The 21,054-nt window shown below is 40.4% G+C and overlaps 1 protein-coding gene across 6 annotated transcripts in view; it reads right to left on the bottom strand.

Moving 5' to 3' along the window:
• The window catches only part of HTR4 (5-hydroxytryptamine receptor 4), a 169,888-nt gene that overhangs the window by 99,746 nt on the left and 49,088 nt on the right, over window positions 1–21,054 (bottom strand). For 4 of the 6 annotated variants that reach the window (XM_083597354.1, XM_083597356.1, XM_083597355.1 and 1 more), the window contains exon 2: window positions 3,956–4,015. In XM_083597354.1, coding sequence (XP_083453480.1) covers window positions 3,956–3,966 — 11 coding nt within the window. In that variant the 5' untranslated portion in view covers window positions 3,967–4,015. Of the gene's footprint in view, window positions 1–1,168; window positions 1,302–3,955; window positions 4,016–21,054 lie in introns of those variants that run through there. The other 2 variants (XM_083597357.1, XM_083597353.1) reach the window with 2 other exon arrangements.

Raw genomic sequence — 21,054 nt, 5'->3', positions numbered from 1 at the left:
ACTCTGGTGAATGGTTTTAATAAGGTAAGAGGCACATAGTAGGCAGCCAGAATATAAACCCAAAGCTGGGCCATGTAATACTAAATTATAATTTAGCATCATGTCCAAGACAGGCCTTTGGAGTATCTGCATTCTGATTTAAACCAATCACAGTTTGTTGTTTCATCTGAACTGAGAACTCTGGGTGGTTTAAAATATGGTTTACTGAAATAAGTCAGGATAAGCCACAGTTTAATCGTGGCTTGTTTCAATTAACCAAGTATACCATACTTTTGTAATCACTAATACAGCAATGCTACAAAAAAATGTAACAAAAAATTAATCTTGTTAGCAGACTAAATAGATCTAGCCTGACACAAAAGAGTATTTACCTATATTAACTGCAATTATTATTTTTTAATTTCCAGAAACCCAGTAAGATAGATAAGGAGAGGGAAATCATGTTAACAGAAATATTCTCCATGACCCCCATAGTCATGAAAACTGGAGACTGCTTTTCCCTACTGTTCCATAGAATAGAAAAGGAACAAGATGTGAAAAGGGAGCTGTCTACCTGTGCCAGTCCAATAAACAAACTACTCCCGCAGAGATCTCACAGTAATCTAACAGGATTGTCTAATATTCCTGGCATAGCAAACTCTAAATTAATTATGTACAGCTGGACATATTACTTTTTCAGTTACAAATTACTTATATGTTCAAAACAGATTTTTGAACACATTTGCAAAAGACAGAGAAGAAATAAACCCTATTGCCAAGATGATGTTGAAGCTAACAAAACAGTGGGAGTAGAATTTTAGTGGCCTATATTTTACTTCATACAGACATCAAATCACTATGGGTAGTGCCCAATTGTGGTATCCTGTTTCTACAATGGTCTTCCACTTGTGCAAATGGGGCTTCCCCTTACTCTCCTCTTCTTGCAGCACACACACCCCCCCCACAAAATCTGCTATTGAGGGCAGGATATCCTCCAGATCAGATTTTGGGATCACATGGGGAGGGAGAAAAGATGGAAACTTCTGTTATCTGTTAGAGCAATGCTGGCTTTTGCCCTATGTGTAGCAAACTCCTTGGACTAAGAACTGCACTACAGAGAGGTAACAGGTTATTATTTTCTCCCTTTTTTATAAGATCTGAATTTCTTTTAAGATTTGAGAGCACTTACCTGTTGGTAAAATTTGTACTCATTATTTAGAAAGATTCAGCAGTCATGTCTTTTCTTAATGAATAATTGTCTCTCAGAGTAATTGCAGAAAAACAGCACCATATCAGGAAGATCTTCAAAAGGTTGTTTCCTTAAAGCAAATCTAATCTGATGCACTTCAGTCTAAATAAACAGAATACCAATGCTATTCATTTGTTCATTGGAATTACCACATTTACTGGAAAGAACTGAGGAATATAAGAGGAAGCAGGACTGGGTTCACCCAGTTCATTAAAATCTGTCGTATGACACAGCTGGAGAAAAAACTTTCCTGTGATTAAACTATGAAATCTCTGTTTGTGTTATCTCCAGATTGCAAACTTGCATATTTAAGTTTCCCTTGTGTGAGTCATTAAATGAAACCTTTGTGAAGCTGAAACTTATTTTTCTAGATTAAAAAAATATATGATGACTTCCACATAGGTATCAGAAAAGAAATTCAGTTCAGTTTGGATTTACAGTTTCCACACTTTCTGAAACAATATGTAAACCAGAACACATTCATTCTTCAGAATTTGTCTTTCTTTGAATTTGGCACTGCAGTTTTCCAGACAAATCATGTGTACAAAAATGAATTATATCCAGGAAAAATGTGCATTAAAATGCATATATTATTGAAAATAACATACAAAATGCACCGTATTAGGAAAAATGCTTTGGAAAAATGTGTACATTAGGCAAAATTGCAAAGAAAAATGTGCATATAGGGGAAAATCTGCACTAAAAGCTCATGAATTTTCTTGAGGGTGTTTTTTTTAAAAAAATAAACAAATCACAAACTTGTAAAATTGTGGAGAACTGAATTTAAGACTGAAAAAATGAGTGAGAGAAATCCAAATGGACAGATTTGCTCATCCCTGCTTACACACCCATCTGTACTAACAGGGCCTCAACTTGTCTCCTAGACACAGAGAAAATTGCCAATATTACCCAGACTTGTAGTGTTTCCAGTACAGTGTCTAGACTGGAAACATTGCAGTTTATAATTAATTGTAGTCCTGGCATAGCTCTGATTAGTAACCCATGTTTTACATATTCGGTATCCAAAATCATTTGTGATATCATTATGATATCCATTTTTTAAAAGTTAGATCTAAAACTGGCTTGCTTCTCACTTTTCAAGTAGATATTTGTTTTTACATATAAATAATAGTGTGATTCAGAGCTCATGACGAAACACATGTTCTTACTTGAACCATTTTATTTCATTTAAAGGAGTTTCAGTCTCATATTTATAGTTTGTATATCTAGAGAGTTTGGTGCTAAAAAGGCCCGTGGGCTGTCCACAGGCTTAAGGTTCTACGACACCCATACCTGCCCCCAACCTCTGGAGGCACTAACTGAACCCTCAGCCAGGCCAAATAGATGAGGCATTTTTGCTGGTCTGGGTTGCTTTTGCAACTATTGAGGGCAGTTCTCAAGAGAAATGCTAAAAGCTGAATGGCTGGATGTTTTCAGCCAGTTAGCATCAATATATTTTGCTCCAGTTCCTAGCTATCTTTATATAGCTTTTACAAAAGTTCATAATGGTATATAAATCAAAACTAAATCAAAACTAGCCTGCTCTCTCTGCTTTTCAGCTCAACTTTTCTGTATATTTTATTTTAGCGTAGATGCCATTAATACAAAACCTAACTATCAGTCCTGACTTGTTTTTCACAAACACCTGTTCTGCTGCCACAGTGTAACCAATGCATTTCAAGAGTGTGTCCTTATGGTTGTTAAGTAAGCAGTTAAAGCAATTAAGGCTCATTCAGTTTTAGAGCATTATAATTGAAAAATAATTCAAGAGAACCCATTACCAATACAGGGGTGGGAGGGGTGTACATGCACACACACATGTTGCTGTGTGGAGTACCTCTATTCAGGGTTCCAGAGAAGCAGCTATGGCCTTGTCTAGGGAACTCCATTCCATTACTACTTCCCCTCCCCACCAAGAGCCAATCAGCATTCAGTGCCTATTGAGCATGCTCATGCTTCATTGAACTTCCCCCAGGAGGGGAAGCTAAATATCTTGTTTCCCAAGTTTACCAATACATTTTCTCTGTGCACGAGGAGTGTTGATCCACAATACAATAATGAGTTTACTATCAGCGTATGGAACATCATATTATACAACATATCAAATGAGGTGACTTGAGCATGCTGCCATCTCAAATTTCTATCGGGACCAGATTAAAGGACTCAGATGCAGTTCCCACCACCCACCCACTACCTCAGCAGAAGCAACCGGTAGAATAGCATGGGTGAAGCTCTGTTGCTCTCCTGGCTTCCCAATTCCATAGATGGCTACTGCTGCTTACTGAGAGGGAGAGGAACAGGGAGATGACTGCAAGGTGGGGTGGTGAAGCCAATCCAATGCTACTGTTGTCATAAGCAGCACCAACCTGCATTGTTGGGAAGCCAGGAGAGCAAGGCAAGGAATCACTGTGGGCTTATTTACAAGGCTGCCCACTGCCTCTGCCTTTTGCAGGGCATCAACCTTCCACATTTGCAGGGAGGTACTCAATTGCTTGGCTCCTCTGTAATGGTCATACTTAGGGCTTCTTATCTTGCCCTCTCTCATAACACTGTGGGGATGTCTGGAAAGCAGCTCCCTCTTTGTGCTTTGCTATGAATGTCCCCTTAGTTCATATTACAGACAAACAGAGGTATTGGGAAGAAACCACACAGACTTCGCAAACATAAATTAGTATTGGCCTCCTAGGGCTCAAAAAACATAAAAGTTACTGCATAAACATTTCCTACCTCACATCCATCACAGGCAACAGGCATGGAAAACTGGGAGTTCAGCATCCATAAGTGGTCCTGAATTGAAAACAGTTAAAAGGGACAATGATTATTAAGGCACTTGGCATTTCATAAAATTCATTCAATGTGTTTTTGTCTAAAATTCTTGTAGAGACAATCTGCTTGAAAAGGGGGGAGCAGTTTTTAGCAAATGCTTGAAAATTATACAATTCCTTCTATCACACAGAGCACAGATGGCCCACTTCTCATCTCTCAGCTGCTTTAGGCTTAATCACCCAGTATTCTCAGGTACTGGTTCATTTAAAAGCCACTCATACAAATTGAAAATTCAGAATTTAAGCTATTCCTTGCAGTTTTCTCTCCAGGCCATATAAAGGAGTACCTTTCACCATATCAGGCAACCCAGGCCCTTTGATTGGCAGAGAGGGCTCTTATTTGTGTGCCACCAGCCAGTCCTGCTCACGGTATCAGGATGAGGAACAGAGCCTTCTCACTAATTGCACCCCAACTGTGAGATGTAGCCACACACAGAGATGGCTTCATCTTTGATGAGCTTCATTCTCCTTGGTAAAGCTCATTTGTTCTCCCAGACTTTTGGAAGATCTGGCTAAGTTGAATTTGGAAGTGAGCTGCCTGTGGATTTTGATTGCATTCTGTTTTGATTGTTGTGCTGGTTTTATCGTGCTGAAAACTGCTTTGGGGGTCACAATGTGATGAGCACCAATCCAGACATTTTATAAAATAAATGGCAAATAAATATGTGTGTGCAGTGAGCTTCATCTTCTTTGGCGAAATGTACTGCAGGAAGCTTGTAGTCTTCCTGCATGTAGGTGCATGTAGTCTAGAGTGCTGGAAATAGCAGCCATAATTCTAACATCAGAACTAAGGGATACATCTTTCATCTTCTTCATGCAAAGCTACCGTATTTTTCCATGTATAAGACGAGGTTTTATTATTATTAAAAAATGTTGAAAATTGGGGGTCGTCTACACGGATAGTGCAGAGGAGGGACAGGCGATTGGTGCCAGCCAATCCCCCCCCCAAAAAGCTCAACAACTCTGGGCAATCCCCCCCATAGGGGGATCGCCTTATACATGGGGGGGTGTTATACATAAAAAAATACGGTATGTAGCACATAGACAATCTGATGAGAGGATAAGTATACATAGTATGAGACACTGCTTCATTAATACCTATTCCTTAAGATAAAATTACTCAACATTTTTGCCACCATATAGTTCAATGTTCATTGTTAACTTTCAAACAATTTAACATTCTGCTACTTAAAGTTGACAATTTTCGTTGACCCAACCCAGCAACTGGTAAATACAGGATTACAAATTTCGCATAGTTCTATCCTCAGTGAATTTATAGGTTAGGACCCAGAGTCTACAAAACAGATAGAAATAACAGCAGGAGTCTCATATGAAAGCAATATGGAAAGACCTAATCAGCGGCAGTATTATTCTACTTCCTTTTCAACTAATCATGCCCAGAAGCTGCATAAAATCATGAGCTTTTAGTTTATGCATCAGTCTGATTTCCCTCTGTGTAAAGGCAAATGAGGCTAATTGATTTCTGTTTCCCATGCTCATTTCCCCACAAACACCTGCTTTTATTAGATTTACTCATATGTTGGATCACACCAATAATCATATTTATTTAATTCAGCAACAGTTTATTAAAAACAAACAGAAATATTTGCTTTTTGGATAGTCATAGTAACAGGGCAACAATCCGACAGTATTGCAGGAGTACTAATGATTTAAAATGAAGTAATTAAACGAGTGCAATAGTCTCTCAGTGCACACTGACCCCAGCATAGCTCCCTCTTGTCCATTTTTGAGAGACCAGGTCCAATAAGTGGCATGTGGTCTTTAACTAAAAATGCCATGCCATTATCTATAAAAGATTGGTTCCAACCGTCTGTGAAAAGTCTTTCCCGGGAGTGGGCCTTTTTGTCATGTATTTCTCTCAAGTAGAAAAACTCCAGCATTAGTTGTTACCATAAAAATGTGGACTATAATACAGCATTCACCCTTGTACTGATATTTGGCAAATTGCCCAATTTCCTTCCAGTAGCTTTGTGGTGGTGTAGGCTTTGAATATCACTCTTTTCAACCAACTGGGAAACTGGGAATAAGGGGTGAACAAAACCCAACACAGCATTGTGCCCAACCGCCACAATGCAGAGCTATGGAGAAAAATATATTATTCCCTGTATTGTGGAGCAAAGCTAGGAACTGTTGTAAGCCAACAACAAATGTTTTACTGTGTTGATACAAAAGGCCTCCATCAAAGTTACCCTTCTAGTTTGTGCTGTTCCACTGCCCCCCAGTAGTTGGCTACACCCCTTCACTCCTTGTTCCTTCAAGCCCAGCTCTTGAAGCAGCCCAACTCTCACAATGGACAGTTGCTATGTATGTGCCTGTGTAAAGGCAGAATGAGAGGTTCCACGTGTCTTGTATGCTGCGGAGATCATGCACTGTGGCACAGAAATATACTTAAGAGCATAGGCACCTTAATACATGTTCCAAAAACACCAAACAGTAAAGTATTTCTGGAGTCTGCTCTGTGAATACCTTCAGGAGAGTATAACTGCTGTGTTATCAAGGACATTTATTCAACTATGCAGGAAAATAACATGATTCGCATCGCTTGGTAAGAGCAAAACTAGGTTCTGAGAACAATCACTACCACCTGGCTGAAATGGGAAATAGTAGTTAAGAATCTAAGATTTTCAATTTGTCTCTTAGGTGGAATTCAGCCCATTAACTTTTATTCATGTTTGTGGTGCCAGAAAACAACAACACTTAGTTACACAAATCCCATTACTGCTTAATGGTGTTGTCTGAGCACACTGGTCTCGGCAATCTCATTTGCACAAGATAAAATTAAATAGAAAAAAAATAATGAAGAGGGCCTGTGGTGTCTTGTTAGGAGGAAGAATGACTCTGCGTCGGTTTCCTGTTCTACCGCGCTCAGATTTGCTTTGGGAATTAATCTTCAGTATTTGAACACATTCATGTCATGCCTGCGCACCCCCCACCAGACTTTTCCCCAAATTTGTGAATAATGCTCTTTTTTGTGCATGCACTTCTGGTGGGCAGTGCATGGTTTCCTGCAGCTGACAGCTGGTGAATCAGCTTGATACAAAACCATCTGTCTGAATGAGACACTCCCACTGCCTAGGAATCTGACCTTTACCAAGTCACAGGACTGGTCCTCTAGCTCAGTGTTGTCTAGGGCTAGGCTGACTCACAGTGGCTCCAGTGGCGGAGCTTCATGCTCCGGCACCGGGGAGTGGGGAGCAGGCGGGGACGGGGCTGGCACGCGTCCTGGGGGCATGGCACCCAGCGCGGGCGGGGGGCAGCCACGATGGCACCCCACCAGGATTGCACTGCCAGGAGCAGTGCGCTCCCCCCGCACTCCTCTTCTTCCACCAGTGAGTGGTTCTTCACACCTTCGGCATGCAAAGCATACTTAAACACTGAGCTACTTTCCTAAGTAATTACTAAGTAATTTTGGCTTTGAGATACTTTTGCAGCTTTCGTTGATGAAACAGGGTCACTCCTAGGCATAAGTGGGTGGAGCTAGAAGCAGTGCTTTTTTCTGGGGGTACGCAGGGGTACGCATACCCTTTAACATTTTGTGAATCTTTGTACTTTTGTCCATTTACTGAATTTATTTTCCCCGATTTGAACTATAAAATGGTGGTTTTCTTGAGTCAAAATGAGAGTACCCCTAAACATTTTTTTTTAGGAAAAAAAGCACTGGCTAGAAGTAAGTGTGACCTGACAGAAATAGTAGGACTAACACAATCTGGACTTTAAAATGTGTCACAAGCATAAAATAAAAACTACAAGTACATGCAAGTAGGTGATAAAAGCAGGTGATGCAAGCCTCAGACTACAAAGCAAATCAATTACTTATAACACACACACACAGAGAGAGAGAGATAGATAGATAGAGAGAGAGAGAGAGAGAGAGAGAGAGAGAGAGAGCTTTTTTTCTTTAAAAATATTGAAATATTAAAAAAATAAAAATATTTATAAAATATTGAAATATTTTTAATATTTTTAAAAATATTTTTCTACTCATATTGAAATTCTGCCCCTCAATGAAGCCAAACTCAGATTAACAAAATGTTTAGGGGTATGCGTACCCCTGCATCCCCCCCAAAAAAGCATTGTGTGTATTTGTGTGTGTGTGTTACTAATATTGCACACCACCTCAAGCTCTGAAAGGTGAAAGATTCCAGGGGTTCAATGTGTCTGTATTTCCCTTTGGAAGCAGAAGTCCATGTACAGAGCTTCCACTACTGCAACTCATTCATGGAATCCTGGCCATTATTCCCACCCACCCCCCCCCCCCAACCCCTAGCATAAAAGAGAATATTTCAGAATTCTCTGCATTGCTGTGATAGACAAGTTCCCTTCCAAAGTATTTCTATGCATGTATAGAGTGCCTTTTCACCATGACTAAACTACTGTACTTTCCTGCACATTTAGAATTCAAGAACGGCCATGGGTTAACAATTGATTTTTCCATACAATAATCATTGCTCTCCACTGTGTGTGTTACACACACACACACACACACACACACACACACACACACTATTCCATGTATCCTCTCTCTTCCACAATTTACCTCATCCCAGTAGCCCAAGTGAAAATAACAGATCTATTAGCTCCCTCCCCACCCCCTCTCCAATTCACTAGCACAGTGAGAGGTGGCACTTTAAACATTAATCTTTTACTGTTGCAGTTTTTCAGTATATTAAGGGAGTCTGCAGAAGACTGAGCCAACTATTTCCCTTACCCAACCTCCTGTCCCTCCACAAACATCATTTGCAGTTTCAAAAGGCTTTCGTATCACCTTAATTCTTGGATCTTCTACCTCCAAGTTTGTGATCCATTTCCCTAATAATCTGCGAGAAACAGAGATAGCTAGCCAGGAGTAAAACACCTAATTTGCATTTAACACAGAGGTTTTAGGAAGAAAGCCCAGAAGGGAAAATATCAGCTCTTGGCTTTTAAAATGATATGGTTTTGTGCCAGTTTATTTCCTTCCTTCAGTGAGAACTTAAATATTTGTTTAGACTGCTTACAACCAATCCTTCATCCCAAAGATCCCAGGCTTAGGTGCAACTACCTTAAACACCACCATAGAATCACAATAAAATATAAACTCAGTAAAAACAACAGGAGCATCTGAAGCCACCTCTGTAATTGTGAAACAGGACATCACTATTCAACTCTATACCCTTATTTGCACCCTTAAACGTGTTTGGGTGAATAAATGGTCATTGGTACCAGAATGCCAGAAGTGTTGCTACCATGCATATTTCTAAGGGGAGGACAGCCCATAGATAGAGAAGACTCTTTATACGTCCAGTAAGGTGTTCAGTACTGAAAACTGGTCATTCAGATACTGCAAGCACGTCACTGGAAGCAGGTACATGTTGCATGTTGGATTTCTCCTGGAAATGGTAAACCCAGATTAAATGGTGATGGGGGGAATATCAGCTTGCATTTTGATGCTAATAATGTTGCATGGACAATGCAAAAAACTTGGATGCATGAGGAGCACCAGTTCCACTTGGAAGCAACATCTCTCATCACAACACAATAGCTCTTCCAGTAGAGGACAACATCCTCTGGTGATCTTAGGATACACACAGGATGGTAATGTGGGAGACACTCCAACTTTTTGGGTCCCAAATTTAGTTTTACACAATGGCTCCCTTTCACACCAGCTGCTAGTGAAGGAACTAAACAGTTGTTGGCATCCTTCCCCAAATTCTGGATAGTGGGTTTTCTCATGGCAGGGCTCTGAAAACTCTGGCTGTGCCAACAGTTTAAACTGACATGAATACCCTAGTAAAGTTCGGAAGAACTATGTAAGTGACAGTGGTATTGCTATAGGAATAAAAACATTACACTGCTTATTTATGGTAACAATTATGTCTGCTGTTTTATGATGCACTCGAGATAATACTACTTGCCTAGTAATAATTCTGCCTATATAGACTCAAGAAATGGGCTAGCATTTCCAAGTGCACAATGAAATTCATTAGAACCTGTTTCTCTTATTATTTGCATAATACACATGCATATCCACTTGGCACCCCCTGGCAATTTGAATGCTTCTTCATGCCTAATAAGTAAACATAACAGGTATTTCTCCTGAATTTTAGAGTTCACTGTGTTGTCAAGAATTATTCAATAAACAGCTATAGAAAGAATCATCACTCTTGCTGTCATATTTTAAAGTACCAGTATATTTTCAAGAAAACTGTAACTAATAGTTACAGAAGTTCTTCTTCCATCTATTTATGTATATGAATACAATCATTATTGGGTATTTTGAGATTGCACCCCAGCATAGTAGTTGGAGATTAGGTAAGAGATTTGTTTTTTAAGTAAGTGTTCCAGTATGCATGAAAACAAACACTGACATTCCAACAAGAAGCACCAGTAAAGTATTGCTAATGTTGCCAGCATTGGAATTAGACATATTCTACACCAATGTACCTATTTCATTACTTGAGAACTTGAGTAGCTGCACTATTTTATTTATAATTATTTTTATTAAATCTATATACCACCTTTCATTCATGTATCTCAGGGTGGTTCACAGCATAAAAATACAAGATACAGACACAAAACAGTAAATTCAGCAAAGAGCTAGGCATGTTCATGTCCCATTGAAGTAAAATATGAGGATACACTAATGCTGTTAAGTGTAGTAAAATATAGCTAGTGCCCCCTTGTGTCACAAGGTGAACATCCTTCCAGAGAGATTTCCATTCAAATGCAGTCATAGAATCATAGAGTTGGAAGGGACCACAAGGGTCATCTAGTCCAACCTCCTGCACAGATTCCAATGGCTGCTGAGGCTGTTATGCAAACACAATTAATTGGTTGGAAGAGCAACAGGCAACTAAATGATCTGATTGCCAATACAGTGCTACTGCGCCACTCTTTGGTACAGTGGTACCTCGGGTTAAGAACTTAATTCATTCTGGAGGTCCATTCTTAACCTGAAACTGTTCTTAACCTGAGGTACCACTTTAGCTAATGGGGCCTCCCGCTGCCACCGCACGATTTCTGTTCTCATCCTGAAGCAAAGTTCTTAACCTGAGGTACTATTTCTGGGTTAGCGGAGTCTGTAACCTGAAGCGTCTGTAACCTGAGGTACCACTGTATAACTATAAGATCTTTGAGCTGTTTCCTCTTTGCAGTTAATGAAGCACTGGCAGGTGTACAGTGCCAAGAGGGATAACTGAGACCTTTTTCCAAAATACATACTGATGGAAACTTCCAAAGCCAGGTGCAAAAATCTCAGGTGCATACGCTAATGAAAAGAGTAGGAACAGCATGGTTACTCAAAATCCATGCCAGCCATAAAGATTATTAGTTTAACCCTAACCCTCCTTCAGTACCTAGCTACTAAGAACTATATAAAAAATCAAGTACTGTAATAAGTATTAGCACCTTACAGCTATACATCATACTAGCCAATAATGTTTCATTTCATCCAATAGTTAGGGCTTCCATCTTGAGAAACACAGATCTCAACTAAGACTAACATGGCAATCAGCATACCACATTTATATTACCCTAAAGGACAGAGAATAAAGCATTAGCTAGTTTAAGATGGAACTTCATAGAATTTAAGCTGAATACACACACCTAAAAGTTGCATGATTTTATTTTATTTTTTACTGAACAGGTTGTGTGTGGGGATCGAACTATTCAAGCCAAAAATGTTTTTGTGCTGGCTTTCTTATGATAAACCTTGGCATTAAGAACACATGAGCCTAATGCAAACATTAACATTTAGCACTGTTGCCAGTGAATGCATACTTCAGAGAGGAAGCAATGCACAGAAGATGATGGCTAATTGCACCTGTTTGTTCCAAATTCAATTAAAGCATTTTCAATTTTACATTTCCATCTGCTCCAACACCCTCTATGAGTGGAAGGCCTCAACTTCAGAATGTTACTCGGGGCCATGTCCAGGGCTGGATTTAGGTTTGATGAGGCCCTAAGCTACTGAAGGTAATGGGGCCCTTTATATGTCCAGCTGTTCTTTGTCAACAACAAATTGTTGCTGTTTTTTGTGTTGAATGTATGCTATATGGTAATTTATGGACCTAATAGGTATCTAAAGCCATTTGCACATGTTGCCATGCAACCAGTCTACGCAGAATGTAGGCACCCTATATATAGAAATGAGTAAACCAGTGATATTTTAGGGAACAGGCTAGCAGGTGGGGCCCATCATAAGAGCCTGCACAACACAAAACAAAGTGGTTTTTTTCTGGAGATACTCAAGAGTACGCAGCACTGGTACCCCCCCCCAAAAAAAGTTAAACTATACCAACTTCATGGTGAGTACCAGCAACTTTTATAAATATATATAAAAGCATTGGTCACAGTCGAACCTACGGTGCGGCGTACTTGACTGCAAGCACCATTTCATATTCAGAGGCCATGTGCCACTGTACACAAATTGTTGAGGAGCAACAGAGAGAGGACACACTGTTGCTGGGTGGTGAACTAGATGGGCTTTTGGTTTACTCCAGCCAAGGGCATAGTGTGTGGGGTGCCAGGGTGGCTGTGGCCCCAGGTATACAATTTTTGAGGGGGTGTGAACCAGGAGCCCCCAGCACTGCCCAGCCCAGTGCTCCTCTCTACCCACCAAGGACTGCGCCAGCCAACCAGGGTCCCCACTGCATGCCCAGATGGCTCAGAATAGCCCTGCTTTACTCTGATGGGGTCATCACTCCAGCGGCGTTGGTGGCAAGGGCTGGGTTCACACTCGCCCTGAGCACCAGCAACCAATGCTACACCACTGGCTCCAGCAAGATTTTTCTTATTGCTCAAGGTGATGGAGGAAGGGGAAGAGAGAAAGTGGAACAAAGGGGGGCATTGTATAGCAGGTGGGGGGGGGAGTGGTTCCTGGACTGCTAAGATTAAAGATTACTGTTGTAGAAGCATCACAAATACTGACTGTCATATGATTATTGATGTTGAAAAGGGTAAAGAGGATTTGTTGACTTTTCCTTTTTACAGATCTGCATAGATAAGCATGTGGCAGGGGGTAAATACTTTCTTTTCGGAATAAATCCCACTTGATTTGAATTCATTTATGTTGATATTGAATCATTCAATCAGGCTACAGTTACTGAGTCAATATTTTACAGTTCTGATTTAAGATATGGGTCTGTAATGAATCCACTTTCCCTAATCATGACGATTCATTACTAATGTTGGTTAATGCTTTACTAAATTGTCAATAAATGTTTTATAGATTACTCTGGTGTTAAGCCAACAGTTTCAGAGAAAGATTGCTATGCATACTTTCTAATTACAAATCCCACTTCCTCAGTTGTAATTAGTGCTTCCAAGTAATTCTTATCTAACAGAGAAAACTTACTTTAAAAAATAAATAAAATTGAAATATATTCCTCTCTGTATTTATACAGATATAATTCACATGCCAGTAAGAGACTAATATTGACTACTTTTCCACCATCAACACTGTTTAAGGTATTTGGTGATAATCCAATATTAGCCATCCTCTGAACAGCTCCAAAGAAATCAATAGATTGAAACTGTGTCCACTGCTTTTAACTGGTCTACCTTCAAATATGGCAGGATTGCCAAAAAAGGCAAAAATATGTGATATGCATTCTGAAGTACTTTTCAAACCATCTTTCTTTGACTTTAAATACAGTTGTCAATTCCCAGTGCTGGAGAGGCATAATAGCTAAAGAAAAGGTTTTGGAATGAGCAATCTAATAGTTGACAATTATCTTCAATATGATTAAACAAGACAAACAGATCCAACCTATTAACTACCATAATTTGAAGCACAATATTCAATACCAGAGACTGGTGATAATTAGAGTTCCATTAGAAATTAATAAAATCATCATGGTCTGTTGAGCAGTTGCAACATCAAAATGTGTCAGCAGGAAACATTTTGTTTAGTCAGGGGGATAAGAGACATTATACTATGCTTCCAAATATTCAAATGATAATCAAATTCATTTACTAAATGTGCCAGGTGTATAATCTGCATATGGATTTTTATAAAAGAGCATGAACTAATGGGCATTTCCCACCTGATGATTTCACTGACTACTACTTTTGAAAAGGGACGTGGGTGGCGCTGTGGGTTAAACCACAGAGCCTAGGGCTTGCCGATCAGAAGGTCGGCGGTTCGAATCCCTGCGATGGGATGAGCTCCCGTTGCTTGGTCCCTGCTACTGCCAACCTAGCAGTTCGAAAGCACATTAAAGTGCAAGTAGATAAATAGGTACCGCTTCAGCGGGAAGGTAAACGGCGTTTCCATGTGCTGCTCTGGTTCGCCAGAAGCGGCTTAGTCATGCTGGCCACATGACCCGGAAGCTGTATGCCGGCTCCCTCGGCCAGTAAAGCGAGATGAGCACCACAACCCCAGAGTCATCCGCGACTGGACCTAATGGTCAGGGGTCCCTTTACCTTTACTTTTGAAAAAGGGATCCATTTCCTTTCCTTTTCTAACTTAAAAGATTGAAAGATGGGCTAACTTAAAATGTTTCTGCCTCAATAAATGAAGGGATCTTTCAAAATTTATATGAACAGTGTTTGTATCAGTCTCACATAACTGTATTATCATAGAAGCATTGAATCGTAGAGTTAAAAGAGATCCCAAGAGTTCATTTAGTCCAGCTCCCTGCAATGCCAGAATCTCAATTAAAGCATACTGTTCCTCGAGGGATTTATTTGACCCATAAACTGATGATAAACTGATGCACACATTCTTCTTCTAATTCATTTGTTTTGCCTTAATAAAAATAGCCAAAAAATCATTGATGGCTCCAGAAAACCAGGCCAATCTCTCCTGAGATGACATTGAATCTACAAATTCACCAAAATTCACCAGATTTTAAAAAAATATTATTTCATCACTACTGTTTGCAAGAGTGAAAATGGTTCAATATCTTAACGGGTATGAACTGCATTGATTAGGATCCCAGTTTGCATCTCTTGAATGTGGTCCGCAAAGAGGTTTTTAAATACAGTACTTTCTTATGAATCCCATCACTGCTGCAACTGGAAGGACTTGCAATTCACAAAAAAGAAAGAGAAAATGCACATTTAAAAATAGTTACCATAATTTAAATAGAAAAGTAATAGAGTGGGTAAGACCGATTAGGTGAGCTGTATGCCAGCTCAGGGACCTTCCATTCTTAAGGTTCTTTGTCTTTAAACTAAACTTAGGTAAAGGACTACTCTAACCTAATAGTCTTTCTAAAATTGGGTCTTATATTGAAGTTCATTTTACATGGTGGTGTTTGAGCCCCACATTGGACAAAAGGTTCCTGCACTGCAGGGGGTTAGACTAGATGACTCTTATGGTCCCATGCAACTCTACACTTCTATTATTCTATGTTTCTTTCATACATACATTGAGTTAAATTAATCTTAAATAATGATTATAAAAAAGTTCTGCTTAATATTGTTATTTTAAACATGAGCGGTATTGGGAAGGGGAGGGGAGGGAATATGATGCATAGCATTGAATTCTGCGACCCCGGGAATCCCACAGAGAGTTATTTCTGTGGCTTTGCCTTCTGCCCCTGCCTGCTATGAATAGAACAGCTGATGGTTCCTCAGAGAGCCCTCTTTGGAACAAAATACAAAGTTGCTGTTTTGTGTGGTTCTGCCAAAGTTTCTTGCAGCCTCAACATATTTAAGTGATAAAGTAGGACTTCAGTGTCATAACATCAGCTCCAGATTCTGACTGAGATGCCTACTGTTTTATACATACTTCATGAGGGGCTCTTTTTTATCAGTCCCCACTAAAAATAAATAAATCTGTATGTTGAATATAAAAAAGGTTTACAAGTAAATGGAAAGAAATTAATTCTCATGTCTATTGGCAGATCGTTGTTCTTTGCTGTGATTCAATCTTAAAAAAATAGCTCCTTATGAAGGAAAACAAATATTTTATCATTAGGAATATATTGGGGCTGAAATGGGAGGCAAAACAGAGCCACAAGTGTCAAGTAAATCAGATAATACACAGCAACCTCCATAGTAAACAAGTTCCACCTATGGAATATTTCACAGCACCCTCAAATTGTACTTTGCTTGTACTGTTTAAGCTTTCCTTTATAGACTTTCCACCAAGGAAATGATGGTGACAAAATATTCCTCCTCAAATCCTTGCTTCCTTAACGGCTGAACCATCTGGGGGAAAAGGAATATGTCAATCCGGTTAACTAAATACAGAAGCACCTCTGTTTTCAGAGCATGCAAAATATAAAGCACCTTAATGCGATCCTATGGCTTTTTCTTCTGACTGTTAAACGTTACGACACCCAGAGGGTGAAAGGTGTTGATGACTGAGAATCTCTTACCTGACCTGTCTGACCAAGTAGCTTGATTTGGTGGACTTTAGCTCCTGTGTACAACTGCAACTTTGAAATACAGATCTGTATGTGAGAGGAATCTCTCTCACTCAAGAAGAGAGTCATAGTTCAGCAAATGGTTCTGCACATTTCTCAAAGGAGCCACTGATTGAATGACACATTGCTATACGGAGCATCCTATTTTCTCCCCGCCCACACAAAGCTTATCAAGGTCTGTTTTCTGTTCCTGCTAAGATAGATGCTGACAGCAGAAGCCCTGAATCAAATTACTGAAAACCTATACCTTGGTTTCCGGCTTCCTGGATTCTTTTGGCCTGCTCAGGTCAAGTTGTGCTTATTTCACCCATACCTTAGAGATGGAATGCTGCATGCCCCAAATAGGAGGAGGAGGAGGAGGAGGAGGAGAAAAAGAAGAAGAGGAGGAGTTTGGATTTGATATCCCGCTTTATCACTACTCTAAGGAGTCTTAAAGCGACTAACAATCTCCTTTTCCTTCCTCCCCCACAACAAACACTCTGTGATGTGAGTGAGGCTGAGAGACTTCAGAGAAATGTGACTGGCCCAGCAGCTGCATGTGGAGGAGCGGAGATGCAAACCTGGCTCACCAGATTACGAGTCCACCTTTCTTAACCACTACACCACACTGGTTCCACACATAGAATGGTGTACATTAGCAAAAGGATTTATGCTTGCACAATGGCACTTCCCTGCTCCCCCCTCTCCAATCTCTTCTGGGGTTTCCTTCAAAGCTCCAGAGTAGAGCTGGGGAGAGGAGAAGAGAGGGGGAAAGTTCTGTTGTGTAGGCAAATCCTTGTACTGGTAAGAACAATGTGAGTTGGGTACCACCCATAGAAATTAACAACTGTACCAGGAGACCTTGTATATTTAACAGGAACTCTTTGACCCTGCAATATAGACCCAACTGCTGAATTCATCATGCAGAGAGGTGCAGGTAGGAATTAGCTTCTTTAAAACCCCAAAACTGTAAAGGTTGGTTCTTGCAGGAAAATCTCTGCAGCCACTTCTCAAATTTGATAGTATTGACCATTGTATGCCTAATATGCTAGTTTCGTGTGTGCTAGGAGATTTAATTTTAATTTGGGGAGCATTCAACGTCAATAGAGGTACAGCTTTTCTTTTTCATCAAAGGCAAAGTGCTCCTGTACTCTTCCATTCAAGCCCTTGAAACTGGTAAAACCCAGCAAAGTTACTTCTTCACACAGCAATTTCACATGCTATTTTATGAACTTATTGTAGGTTTCCCCCCCCCCCTCTTCATTTGAAGGCTGAGCATGATTTACACTTTGACACTTCTACTATATTTTTTTGAAAGGAAAAATAATAGTACAGCTACCCACAGAAAAAAATATCATACTCTGTCCATTATGTGGAGGCAATGTATTGTTGCAGCGCTACTGGGACCATGATTAATGTGAAAGGAGCATTACAAACAAATGATGGCCAGGGTTTAGCTAATGGAAAGGCCCTAATCTTTCAGACACAGCTTTATCACTTGTAAAGTAGGTACATTTTACTTGGTCACGACTCTCTCTTGCTCTTTAAATAAAGCTGCTCAAAATACAGAATCCTATCCCACAGCCAAAGATGGAGAAGCTCTATACAGTCAGAAAAAACAAGACCTGGAGCTGACTGTGGCTCAGATCATCAGCTTCTTATAGCAAAATTCCAGCTTAAACTGAAGAAAGTAGGAAAAAACACTGGGCCAGTAAAAGACACAATCTAAATCAAATCCCTTATGAATACACAGTGGAAGTGAGGAATGGGTTTAAGGATTTAGATTTGGTGGACAGAGTGCCTGAAGAACTATGGATGGAGGCTCATAACATTACACAGGAGGCAGCAACGAAAACCATCCCAATGAAAAGGAAATGCAAGAAAGCAAAGTGGCTGTCCAATGAGGCCTTACAAATAGCGGGGGGGAGAAGGCAAGCAAAATGCGAGGGAGATAGTGAAAGACACAGGAAATGGAATGCAAATTTCCAAAAAAGAGAGACAAGAGGACCTTCTTAAATGAGCAATGCAAAGAAATAGAGGAAAACAACAGATTGGGAAAAACCAGAGATCTGTTCAAGAAAATTGGAGATATGAAAGGAACATTTTGTACAAAGATTACCATAATAAAGGACAAAAGTGATAAGGACCTAACAGAAGCAGAAGACACTAAGAAGAGGTGGCAAGAATACACAAAGGAATTATACCAGAAAGATGTGGAGGTCTCGTACATCCCAGGTAGTGTGGTTGCTGATCTTGAGCCAGACATCCTGGAGAGTGAATCAAATGGGCCCTAGAAAGCAGTGCTAATAACAAGGCCAGTGGAGTGATGATATTCCAGCTGAACTATTTAAAATTTTAAAAGATGATGCTGTTAAGGTGCTACACTCAATATGCCAGCAAGTTTGGAAAACTCAACACTGTCCAGAGGCCTGGAGAAGATCAGTCTACATCCCAATCCCAAATAAGGGCAGTGCCAAAGAATTCTCCAACTACCGCACAATTGCACTCATTTCACACGCTAGCAAGGTTATACTTAAAATTCTACAAGGCAGGCTTAAGCAGTATGTGGGCCGAGAACTCCCAGAAGTGCAAGCTGGATTTCGAAGGGGCAGGAGAACCAGAGACCAAATTGCAAACATGCGCTGGATTATGGAGAAAGCTAGAGAGTTCCAGAAAGACATCTACTTCTGCTTCATTGACTATGCAAAAGCCTTTGACTGTGTCAACCACAGCAAACTATGGCAAGTTCTTAAAGAAATGGGAGTGCCTGATCACCTCATCTGTCTCCTGAGAAATCTCTATGTGGGACAAGAAGCTACAGTTAGAACTGGATATGGAACAACTGATTGGTTCGAAATTGGGAAAGGAGTACGACAAGGCTGTATATTGTCTCCCTGCTTATTTAACTTATATGCAGAATTCATCATGTGAAAGGCTGAGCTGGATGAAACCTAAGCAGGAATTAAGATTGCCGGAAGAAATATCAGCAACCTCAGATATGCAGATGACACAACCTTGATGGCAGAAAGTGAGGAGGAATTAAAGCACCTTTTAATGAGGGTGAAAGAGGAGAGTGCAAAATATGGTCTGAAGCTCAACATCAAAAAAACTAAGATCATGGCCACTGGTTCCATCACCTCCCGGCAAATAGAAGGGGAAGAAATGTAGGCAGTGAGAGATTTTACTTTCTTGGGTTCCATGATCACTGCAGATGGTGACAGCCGTCATGAAATTAAAATACGCCTGCTTCTTGGGAGAAAAGCAATGAAAAACCTAGACAGCATCTTAAAAAGCAGAGACATCGCCTTGCCAACAAAGGTCCGTATAGTTAAAGCTATGGTTTTCCCAGTAGTGAGAGCTGGACCATAAAAGAATGGACCATAAAGTATGGAAGTGAAAGCTGGACCATAAAGAAGGCTGATTGCCGAAGAATTGATGCTTTTGAATTATGGTGCTGGAGGAGACTCTTGAGAGTCCCATGGCCTGCAAGAAGATCCAACCTACCCATTCTTAAGGAAATCAGCCCTGAGTGCTCACTGGAAGGACAGATCCTGAAGCTGAGGCTCCAATACTTTGGCCACCTCGTGAGACGAGAAGACTCCCTGGAAAAGACCCTGATGTTGGGAAAGATGGAGGGCACAAGGAGAAGGGGACGACAGAGGACGAGATGTTTGGACACTGTTCTCGAAGCTATCAGCATGAGTTTGACCAAGCTGTGGGAGGCAGTGGAAGACAGGAGTGCCTGGCGTGCTCTGGTCCATGGGGTCACGAAGAGTCAGACACGACTAAACAACTAAACAACAACAATCCCACAGCATGTTTTCAGAGTTATTACTTCAATTCCAGATCAAGCCAATTCCCACATCATTCCAACTTTTTTTCTTTATATCACTGGGAACCAAATGCATACAGACACATGTCATCTTTACAGTTAGTTTTGCTAGGATTTATGTACATCAAAGAATGTGAATCATCACCATTTGAAACAAAAATTAAAGACACATTGATTTCCATTTAATTATAATACAGCATGAACAGAGTACACAGAAACAAGGATTACTTTTTGAAAGAGTAAAGAAATATGATCAGGAAGGCTAGCATATTAAAGGTGAAGGGATCCCTGACCATTAGGTCCAGTCGTGACAAACTCTGGGATTGTGGCGCTCATCTCACTTTATTGGCCAAGGGAGCCGGCATACAGCTTCCGAGTCATGTGGCCAGCATGACTAAGCCGCTTCTGGCGAACCAGAGCAGCGCACGGAAACGCCGTTTCCCTTCCCGCCAGAGCAGTACCTATTTATCTACTTGCACTTTGACCTGCTTTAGAACTGCTAGGTTGGCAGGAGCAGGGACCAAGCAATGGGAGCTCACCCCGTCGCAGGGATTCGAACCACCGACCTTCTGATCGGCAAGTCCTAGGCTCTGTGGTTTAACCCACAGTGCCACCCACGTCCCTTAGCATATTATAGCAGACTAAAATAAAACATACTTTATAGCAAACTGGATAGCATGTGTTTAATTCTTAGTAAAATTAGAAAGGGTACCATTTGGCCTGGAAAACTTCAGGTTTTATCGGACCTTAAGAGAGAAGAGATCTGTGCGTAAGTTTTTTATGACTTTAAAATCATAGTTTATGATTGTATGA

This window comes from Podarcis filfolensis (assembly GCF_964270895.1).
Source record: "Podarcis filfolensis genome assembly, chromosome: 2".
Taxonomy (NCBI): domain Eukaryota; kingdom Metazoa; phylum Chordata; class Lepidosauria; order Squamata; family Lacertidae; genus Podarcis; species Podarcis filfolensis.
The sequence above is the reverse complement of the archived record's forward strand: the minus strand, read 5'-3'. Positions and strand labels throughout refer to the sequence as shown.